The 11,377-nt window shown below is 38.1% G+C and overlaps 1 protein-coding gene across 2 annotated transcripts in view; it reads left to right on the top strand.

Annotated features, from left to right (window-relative positions):
- The first annotated feature begins 2,508 nt into the window (after positions 1-2,508).
- DNAH7 (dynein axonemal heavy chain 7) overlaps positions 2,509-11,377 on the top strand; it is a 215,154-nt gene continuing 206,285 nt past the window's right edge. For both annotated transcript variants that reach the window (XM_019741305.3, XM_019741304.3), the window contains exons 1-2: positions 2,509-2,675; positions 7,843-7,905. In XM_019741305.3, the coding sequence (XP_019596864.3) occupies positions 2,661-2,675; positions 7,843-7,905 (78 nt within the window). In that variant the 5' untranslated portion in view covers positions 2,509-2,660. The remainder of the gene's footprint in view (positions 2,676-7,842; positions 7,906-11,377) is intronic.

Raw genomic sequence — 11,377 nt, 5'->3', positions numbered from 1 at the left:
GTGCCTACATTGCTGCTGTGGTATCTGTCTATAATACAACCAGATTATCTGTCTCCAGTACAACCAGATAGCTACCAAATAAGCCACCTCCATAATAATGACACCTCTTGCTGATCGCTCAAGATACATTGGGGAAGAGGGGGACGTGTAAGAGTATACCCTGTTTCCCCGAAAATAAGACCTAGCCAGACAATCAGCTCTAATGCATCTTTTGGAACAAAAATTAATATAAGACCCGGTCTTATGTAATATAAGAACGGGTCTTATATTGTAGTAAAATAAAACCGGGTCTTATATTAATTTTTGCTCCAAAAGATGCATTAGAGCTGATTATCTGCTAGGTCTTATTTTTGGGGAAACATGGTAAGAGCCAGTTACAAGAGATGGAATGTTGGAAGGGGTCATTGAAAGGATGTGACTGCCATTTGACCTGGGAGCTGGACCTGGCAATCGGAAGTTCCTCACCCCTGCCCTCTCCTTAGATCGTACACTCTGCCCGCTGTTCCCATAGCTGGAGCCATTCTCAAGGACACAGGCTTGAGAGAGTAATGTGTTGAGACCATCTGGAGGACATATGTGACTGAACCCTGTTAAAGCTTCTATATAAACTTTGAAGATTCTGGCGGGCGGATGTGGAGATCTACTTGTCTTGTAGAAACCCAAGACAAGCCTTATATGTAAGTTCTCTTGCTTATTAAACTTCCCACCTGTCAATCTGGAGTGGTCTGCCTTTCTTAGGTCTTTCCCTGCTCTCTGTGTATGAGCCAGTTTTTGAACTAATAGTTGTCCTTCTGTCACACCAGCCGGGGAAATGTGCTGTGTGTTAGTCTTCTCTGAGCCTGGTCTGTTGAATATCTTTGGAGTATAGATTTCGGTCACTACTGGTCAGACAGAGGCTTTAACTTCAAGTGGGCTTTTCCAGTATTTCCTTAATCACTTCTGTTCTCTCTTCTGCCACGTTATTTCAAGACTTCATTCTGCTCAAAATTTTGACTAACCCTTGACTCTTACCTTCCCTCTGGTTCTTAGCTGATGATTTTGCTTTCTATATCACAGAGAAAAATGAAACTCACTTTTTGGGAATGGCCCCCAACTACACAAATTTCTCAACACCCACATCTACACTCATCTTTGTCTCCTTCATTCTTTTACAAGGTATCTTTATATGGTGTCTCTTCATCTGGAAATAATTCTATCTCCTTTTTACTTTTTCCTTCATTTTCATCCTCTCCCTTCCCATCTACACTTAAACACAAACAAAACTCTCTTGTTTGAAAAAATAAGGTCCTTGTCCCCACAACAGCCCTCAGTCCCCACCCTCTCTCTCTTGTTCATAACACAAACTTTTTGAAGACTTGTCTATACTGGCAGTCTCCCTCCCTTTCATTATCCAACTTCTGGCACCTGGTCCCACATCCTGCTACCTTACTGTTCTGATCCCTTTGCCACATTCACCAATGACTTCTTTGTTGCTCTCTCCAATGGATACTTTTAAATCCTTAAGATTACTTACCTTCGGAAGCTTTTAACACTGTTGACAATATTCTCCTTCTTGAAATACTGTTTTATTTGGTTTCTATGAGTCTACACAGCAGTTCCTCGAATAACGTCACTTTGCTCAACATCATTTCATTATAATGTTGACAAGAAATACTATGGATTCCTTCTGGGGCCACTGTCTGTGTCGAGTTTGCACGTTCTTCCCATGTCTGTATGGGTTTTCTGCAGGGACTCCAGTTTCCTCCCACATCCCAAAGATGTGCAGGTGAGGTGAATAGGCATGTCTACATTGTCCTAGGACGAGTGGGTGTGGGTGTGGGTGTCAGTGACCCTGCCATGGAAGGGTGTCCTGTCCAGCATGGGTTCTTGCTTTGTGCCCTGAGCTGCCAGAGAGGCTCCAGGCACCTGTGACCCTGAAATCGAATAAGTAGGCTGCAAAATTATCTTACTTGTTATTATGAATATTTCTTAAATGTATATATAACTCCGTTATTTTAATGTTTAATATTAGACATGTTTTGGGTCTTTATTCTGAAGTTTGTGGTATTTTATTGACCAGAAATATACCATAGAAACTTCAATTGCCCTAAGGTGAATTTTTTTTTGTTTTATACAGTTTTGCTTAAAGCTAAATTTTCCAAGAACTACATTAAATACAGATTTACTGTACTTTGTCCCCAATTATCCCTAGCCACTTCTCAGTTCTCTTTGCACAGTCCCCTTCTGTCCAACTCTTAAATATTATTTTAATACTAGATTTTCTTCTGTCCTTGTTATGCACATTCCCTGAGCCACCTCATCTACACTCATGGATTTCGATGTCATTTACATGTCGGTAAGTCTCAAACACCCGTCCCTAGCGTGTCCCAATCTCAAAACGGCGTGGAGAGGCCAACCAGCATCCTGGAAAGCGCCGCCTACAGGACGCACTGCCAGTTTCTGGGCGCTGTTACTGGAAGCAAGAGACGACCGGAAACGGAATCTGTGCGGGCCTGTTGCTTAGCAGCGAACGCGGCCCAGACGCTAGTGAACCCCAGCGCGGAGAGAGCAGAGGCTGCAGGCGGGAGAGTGGGCGGCTCATCTCTGGTTGGAGGGGGTCCGGGGCCACCCGGCAGCTGCGACCTCAGAGCCGCTGGGTGCGGCCCGCGCGTCCTCGCATCATGAGCAGCGAGCAGGTGAGAGGACCGCTCCTCGCCAGGCTAGTCCAGTCGCGAGGCTTCCCTCGCATTTCAAAAGTGACTGAAGCCCGGGTCTTCCAGACTCCCCAGTTGTGACCCCGCAGAGTACAGCTTCCTTACCCAAGTTATGATCTAGGATTCCGAGGGCTTTCGGTGAAAACTTAATATGTTTCCTTACCAACTGTTCGCTCTTGATGTTGTCATAACAACCAAACACACCAGTGGAGCAGTGCGCCAGCAGTTTCAACTGCAGCCCCAGAGTGCCCCCAGGGTGCTACTGTGGGTGTGTTTGGGGCGGAGGAAGCGCCGTGAGGAGTTACAGTGGGTTTGGGCTGTGGGGTGGAATCCAAGCCCCTTCCTGGCTGTTCAACTTTGGACAAATCACTTCGTCTTTCTAAGCCTTCTCTCCCTTTTATGCAGAGGGGAAAATCAGAACAATGTTTCCTCCTCTTTAAGATTGTTGTGAAGTTCAAATAAGCTGCCATGCCATACCCTGCCGTGCCATATCATATGTGACAGGGTTTGGTAAGTGGTAAATGGAATTTCTGCTTAAGAAAACGTCCCATTAGCACATAATAAAAGATGCATGTTGCAATAGCTACTCTTCAGATCTGTTTGTTTTTTTTTAATTGAACTTAAGAGCACTGTAAACAAAAGAAATGCAGAACAATAGTCAAACTTTTTAATGCCAGAACAAAATGGGAAGCCTGGCGTTATTCTCGCTAGCTAGAAAACAACTGTAGCTCTCCAGATGAATATGAACAAGTCCCCTTAATAATCCTGGTACTAATAGAAAACAGTTGCGTTTAAGCCTGCAAATTTTGCTTAACTTCTTTGTTTTGATACCACACTATAATTATTTTCTTTCCAATGCTTCATAATTTTTTGTAGTGTTAGAGTTTATTGGGAAATGATTTTAAAAGGTGATTTATTCCCCTATCCGTTGGGTTGTAGTTAATAACAGAAAATATCAAATCCCGAATTTATTAATTAATCAAATAAGTGGTTAATGCCTAAATAATCAAGAGAATTTGGTTTCGGCATTTTATTGAAATGTGTAATAAGTTGAGAACCAAGAAACAGATTCACTTACCATTTCATTAGTAATTAGTAGTAAAAAAAAACACAAATGAACAAATACACAAAAAATTGAGATACAGGTTACTAAAAAAACAACAATTAGATTAATAGACTGCTGATTTTTTATATGTGGTATTGTAATCAAAATCCTTTTTAAAAATTTTGTCTTCGTCTCTGTCAATTTACAGAAAGCAACTTCCTTGATTGATGCCCATTTCAGTCTTTGTCCTGATCTTAAATCATATTGTACATTGTTGAAATTTACATTACAAGTTTACCATATTTGTAAATAGTTATTTCGCAATGTTCCTAATTGACCAAAAAGCATCCTCTATAAACCTATTGGCAATTAAGTTTTAAGTTGTGCTTTATCTTAATAGAAGTGATGTTTATAAATTACACCTGTCATCCCTTCCCACTCCCCTCCCAACCAAAAAAAAAAACACAAAAAACCCTATATTACTAAAAAGGCAGTGAGATCTTGGAAGAATGGGCATGAGCCCATCTAGGATATTTCCATTTTTTGCCTACTATTTTTAAACAGTAGAGGTCCCTCTCTCACTGCTTTGGTTGATCTGTAATTTTAAAACTCTAGATGCTCTCATTTATGCTAATTTCAAGTGTAGTTTTCCTTTTGAAAGATGAAAGTATTTATATTTTGACCTAAAACAAATGGAATAGATTAAACTTTTGGAAATGTCATTTTTATGTGACATTTACTTATGTATTCATTTAGTTTGAAAAAGTAAGCAAGTGGTAAAATTATATTTGCTGAAGGAGATTTTTAACATATTCATCTCATTAGTGCAAGGTTGAGAGTGACATGACATTTTTCAGAAACAGCAGTCTGAGTTCTTAAGTTAGGTCTGTAAGATAAATATAAGTCTTTTACAACTGCTCATTTCATTGTTAAAATTAGTTGAAACATAAAATAAGGCATTTTGGGTTTCAGTTGAAGACACCTTCATAGATTCTGGTAATTTGATCAGAATGGTTAAATTTGGATTCTGTGAGATTTACAACATTCCTTCCAATAGACAAGTAGTTGAAAATCAGCAAAATAAAGAATAACTGCAAAACCGGACTACTTAAGGAAGACCTAGACTCTTTAGCAATTTTAATTTTGGTAATGTAAAATTGTATTAGTCAGGATCCAAACAAAACAGCTGGTATTCTCAAAAGGATTTGACTGAAGAAAGCTTGTAAAGAGACCATTTGCAGAGGTGTGGGCAAGGTTAAGGAAGGAACCAACAGGGATGACTCCTCATGTAAGAATTAATAGTAATGGGAAGCCATTGCCATTCCTTGGACGGGCAGGTCAAAGGAACTGAACACCCACAATTTTCAGAAGTGTGGGGCTTGCAATGGTACCGTGTTTCCCCGAAAATAAAACTTAGCCAATCAGCTCTAATGCATCTTTTGGAGCAAAAATTAGTATAAGACCCGGTCTTATTTTACTATAAGACCATATCTTATGTTATATAATATAAGACCGGGTCTTTTATTAATTTTTGCTCCAAAAGACGCATTAGAGCTGATTGTCTGGCTAGGTCTTTTTTTCGGGGAAACATGGTAGCTTTGTGGCAGAGGCTGAGCTCTGGAGGAATTCAGCGACTACCAGAAAGATGGGAAATAGGGAGTACTAGGAAAGAAATATCCTAAACTCCCTCTCCTCCTGCTCTCTGGTCTCCTACTGGTGCCTCTTTGGCTTAATCCCCTTCAGGACCCCAAATGATGCCCATCCACAGAATTCAGCCTTCTAGTCACAGAGCAGGAAGAAAAACATGGATATCTGATTGGGGCAAACAAAGAAGAAACATCAGAGAAATTATTATAAGTAGATGCAATGTTCACAGACATTTCCCTGTTTACAAGTCTGTTGGAATTAAAAAATCTTTAAGTCAGTTGTTTGGGTCCTATCATAGATTTTTCCATCCAAAATCTTTATACTTGAGAACAGTCTAACAAAAGATGTGTAAGACATATATGAAGACTATTATAAAAATGTTTTTGAGGGATATACTTCCAGAATCTGAATAAAGAAATGTATTCATGTAGGAAATGAGTCAATATTATTATAATGTCAGTTTTCTCCAAATTATTCTAGAAATTCAGTATGTTTCTATCACAGTTCCAAACCCTTGCATGCAATTTGCATCCTGAAATTCACATGGTAGAGAAAAGGTCAAGATTGTGTATAATTTTTAAGAATAGTAACGTGAGAGAAATGCTTTACAGATTTTACGACCTATTATGAAGTCATAGTAATATAGGCAATATGAAACAATTTGTTTACACATAGACAAATTTACCAATGGAAGTAAATGAAGGGACAAAAACAGGTATGCACATACACATGTGTAATATATATATATAATATTATATATGTATATTATATTTACACTATATTGGTGTGCGTGAGATACAAGAATTGTGTGTATACTAAAATATATGCCTTTTGTAATAGAGAAACATTGGAAATAAACTCAATGTTCATTCACAAGAGAGTAGAATGAATAAATTGCATTATATTTATACAGTAGAGCACTATACAGTTATGCAAATCAGTGTGTTACGTGTTAATGTGGGAAGTGAGAAAACCACCTGCTTACATGCTAAAAAGTTTGAATGGAGGTTGTCCTGTATGGTGCAAGGGAAACTTGCCGGAAAGCTGTCCTTACAGATAACAGTGAGACCTGCTGGAGGGTGTCTGCCACTGGGCCAGTCACACATCACAGGCTGGGAAGATGCCCACCGGCAAGGATGCTCACTGCTTGGCAGCCACACCATGGGAGCAACAAGAAAAATCACTGGAACCAGGAGGGAAATGCCCTTTCTCTTATACTGTCTCTTTTGAACCCTCTATAAATATTGTGCCAGCTGGAGAAATATTTATAGTCTTGCTCAAGAATCACAAAGGAGGACAAAAAGCATAGGTTTGATAATGAGATGCAAGAAATTGATAACTGACCAAAGCACAACTCATATTATCTGTTTTATAAATCAAAGAATCATTCTTAACAGTGCTTCTTTTTACCTAGATGTAATTTCTACCATAGAGCTATTCTCTATTGCGAAGAAGGTAGAGGTGTTCTTCTCTGAAAGTTACTGCTAAAGTACAAATGTTACTTATAATAACTTGAGGATGCATTAACCTGAATACATTGTCACCTTAGGAAGTGGAAAACTCTGGAAAAAAGAAAAAATGTTTTAGCCATGGAGAAGGAAGGTGCGGCTGAGTAAACTTTGGATGCTAATTAGATTTAAATAAATTCTGAGTAAACTTTGGATGCTAATTAGATTTAAATAAATTCCCTGGAAGATCTGACCAATTCCCCACTGAATTGTTTTGGCACCCTGGTCAAAAATCAATTGCCCGTTCTATTTCTTTGATCTATGTGTTTATTCTTGTGCAGTTCTCATTATTGTAGCTTTTAGTAAGTTATGAAATCTGGAAGTGTGAGTCTACCAACTTTGTTCTTTTTCAAGATTGTTTGGCTGTTCTGAGTACCTTACATTTCCATGTGATTTTATAATCAACTTGTCAATTTCTACAAAAAAAGTGGAATTTTGATAGCGAATGTGTTGAATCCATAGATTATAGAGGGAGCATTGAATTTTAAAAATGTTAGTCTTCTGATCCATGAGCATAGGATGTTTTTCCATTTATTAAGGTCTTTAATTTATCTCAATAATGTTTTATAGCTTTCATTGAACAAGTCTTGCGTGTCTTTTGTTAAATTTATTCCTAAGTATTTTATTCTTTTTGATGCTATTGTAAATGGATTTGTTTCTTAATTTCAATTTTGAATTAATCATTGCTAGTTGTCTAGAAGTACAATTAATTTTTGTGTATTGATCTTGAATCCTGCAACCTTTCTGAACTCATTCATTAGCTCTAATAGTTTTCGTGGATTCCTTATGATTTTCTGTACAAAAGTATCATACCATCTGTAAAACATTTTAGAATATTTTGAATGATATGTGTTTTACTTTATATTAGACACCCTGTAAAATTTGGTTGAATGAATCAATTTTAGCATTAACAGAGTGAACAGTTTTGTTTTGTATATTTTTCATGCAGGATAAATCTGCCGGCAAAGAAAAATCCAAGTTACCAGTAAGATTTTTACCACAATTGTCTACGGTAATTTACCAATATATCTTCATACCTTATTGCTTTTATAATAATGTTTACTGGTTTTCAAACTTGCAAATAAGTTACTGAATTTCTGATTTTAAATTCTGTGCTCCACTTAATTCTTTTCTGACAGAGAACATCTATGAGGTGCATACGGGTATCTTAGGAAAAATAACTATCTTAATAAAGGAAGTATAAGCTATAATTACCTAGTATGTACAGAATATTTGAGAATTCTGAATAAACGAATTGTGAAGATGGTCTAGCAGAAGCCGTGTTGGAATTAGGAAACAACATGAGTTACAGCTTTGTCACTAACTGCTCTGTGACTATTGGGTAGTCACTTCTCTGAGCCCTAGTTTCTGAGTTTGAGAATGAGAAGTGTTGGTTTCATGATCTCTGAGGAGATGCCTCTTCCAGCATTAAAATACTGTGCTACAGCCTTTTCATTATTTTTGACTTTAAATTATTGTTGTCCTGTAGAAGATGTAGTTAGAAGACATTTTTAGTTGATAAATTGTTAGACAAGTTAGATTTTACTGCAATAAAATTTACTATCTAATAATTATGTTGAGTTTAATGCCTTGAATTACACACTTGTGATTTCTCGAAGTTGAATTTTAATGGAAATTCAATGCAAACATTTGTTTTGAAGAATATTTTAAAAGCTCAGAATGAGCTATAAAATGTAGCCTGCATTGTTTTATACAGAGAAGATTCCTAATAATTTGAAATGAAAGATTCTTTCAGCTTAAAAAAATTGAATAAAAAAATTTAGATGATCTTGAACATTTCAAAGTACATGTTTTAATTGTGAACCCATTTATATCGGTAATGCCAAGATTATCATACCATGTTCTATAAAATAAAGTGATAGCACCTTTTTTTTAGTTCTGCAAATATCTATTTTAAATTTTCTAGTTTAAAAGACAAAGACCTGAAATAAAATAGACGTTGTTATTTTCTCCTTAAAAACTTAACAAATTTTAACAATGAAAAAAATTGCTGTTAGTTTTTTTTAATTTTACTAATATATAGGTATAGAAATAGCAAATAAATTTAAGTTTACTAGCTGAATAAGTGATCAGTAGCTGAGATGAATAATTTTTTTTAGCCAGTGAGGCATATAATTATGTAAAACGTTTTTGTTGGCTGATTTAAACCTTATAGTGTGTTTATATTTGACTATATCTTGCAATTTTTCATCCGTATACTTTGGGTTTTATGTCTTTTAAGATAAATTACATTTCTGAGATATTAAAAAATCTATTGAATAAAATAAATTGCATTTGAATATTAAGGTTAGCGTTTGAATACAATTTTCCTGTGGTATTTAAGACCTAGAGTGATTTTCATTACAGACCTTCATGCTTCCAGAAATGAAGGTGACCCAGCCTTGTTGGCTCCCAGCCTCTGTGAGCTGGGGAACTGATTCTCACCCTTTGTGCACATAGCACTCCCACGAGTCGTAAATCCTTTATGAAGCAAAATGAAACTGGAAGAATGGAAGGGCAGACAGAAGGATGGAAGAGGACTGATTTTTAAGTTTAGCTTGTTTTTAAGTGAAAGGAGGGCCTGAAAAAAGGAATTTGTGTGTACTTTATTTGGGAGGTGACCCCAGGAAGCAGGAGTAAGATATTGGGGAGTAAAACTAGGAAAAAGGAGAACCAATATGAGGATGTGTTACCAAGTTGGTTGTCACACTAGACAACTGGGGTGATCCTGCCATGACCTTCTGAGCAGCTTATAAGATCTTTCTGGAATTGTCCACTTAGGATGATTGGGGGTAGTAGCATGTACCCTTCAGCTCTCATCCCACATTGGTGGGAGTTGCTCCTGAGGATGTTAACTCCCACCCACTCTGGCTGTGCATGTGTGTGTGTGTGTGCCAAAGGGGCTACCCTGAGAGTCCCATGGCATTGGAGAAGCCCTACCACAGAAAGCAAAAGACATTATCCTGAGGTGAAACACTCATTCCTACATGAATTGAATCCAGCAGAACTGTTTACTGCAGCCATGTGTAGAATCAGAGGTGAGGCCAGAGGGTGGGAAAGGATGTGAGGCACAAGATTTGTGTGATTAAAAAAAAAAAAGTCAATGATATTTCCTTAGGGAAAACCTCACGAGAGTTCCAAAGCAGAGGGAAAGATAGCCTATGCCTAAGTTATTATCTGAAAATAAAATACAGACTAAAATAGAATTGTTTGTCAGCATTAAAAAATATGTAGCTATTACTTAAAATCCATCCCTCTGGTTTTATTGAAGAACAGTATTACTTAGCTAGATGGCATTCTGGCTTATGCGTGGCTGCTCTTTGTTGGCCAGAGAACCATTGTTTGTAAAACCTTCTATGAGGTGTATATTCTGCATTACAGTATAAGAAGGGAACATTAAGGCCCTCACCATCCTTCTCCTCCCAGGGTGCTGATGAGACTGGCTGTGAGCGCTCAGCATGCAGAATGGGCGGGGTATAGACCTGAAGAAGTCAGGTGTGTGGGGGGTTGTGTAGGCAACTGGTGTTGAACAAGGTGTCTTGTACATCTGTTGTGGCTCCAATCCAATAGACCTCATTTGAATGGCCTCAGTTTCCTGGTATGAAAATCCCAGAACCTCTTTATTTCCTGTCATCCACAGCTGCACTCTTTTCAGGCCTTTGCCACACTCCCATTCTCTCCAAAGAGAAGCCTTACACTCTGAGAATCCCTGTTGCACCTTTTAGCTTGAAAATGTTGTGCTCGTGTTTTCCTTCACATCCTGTGGGAATTGTAAAAACAGAACCGTTTGTGGTGTGGCACTGGATACGTATGAAACATCCACACGATCTGCTCTTTGTACTGTCCCAAGTACTGTCTGAAGCTCATTGCAATTCTTTCTTCTCTTAAGGGCTTGGTTAACCAATTTGTAACTTTTCTAAGAAAAAGTTATTTTAAAGTCAGTTTATCCAGCTCTGTAAGACTGATTCAGTAGACTGAGATGGAGCAGGGTGAGGGGCTAGGAGAGCAGGATCAGTACACACACACACATTACATTCCAGACAGAATGTAAACCATAAGAAAGTTACCAAAGCAGTGTTATGCACTTCAGTTGTTATGCAATTGTACTTAAGAAAGAAAATCTAAACTTTTTTGATATTGGTCTTGAAGAAAGTGCCAGATTTTAACAGGGAGCTACTGAGGGGCATATTGGTGACTGTTAGTAAGAATAATTAATACTAGGTGACACAACAGGCAGACCCCCAAATCTCAGAGACTTAACCCAACAAAGGTTACCCCTTGGTTATGTGAAGTCTGATGTGGGCCATGTAGCCCTCCTCCACCTTGCAGCTGTACTGGGGAACACCAGGCCTCCTCGCTAGCAGTGGCAGGGGTGAGAGAACCATGGATGAGGCACACCGTTTCCTCTGGAGTCCTCATTATGCTTTCTCTGTCTTCAGTAAGCTCACTGCTGTTCTATGTAAAATCCAAATGTGCTTCAAGGC

This window comes from Rhinolophus sinicus, chromosome 17 (genome assembly GCF_057876585.1).
Source record: "Rhinolophus sinicus isolate RSI-liver-muscle chromosome 17, RSI-T2T, whole genome shotgun sequence".
NCBI classification, from domain to species: domain Eukaryota; kingdom Metazoa; phylum Chordata; class Mammalia; order Chiroptera; family Rhinolophidae; genus Rhinolophus; species Rhinolophus sinicus.
Note: the sequence above shows the minus strand (reverse complement) of the source record. Positions and strands in the feature narration are given on the sequence as shown.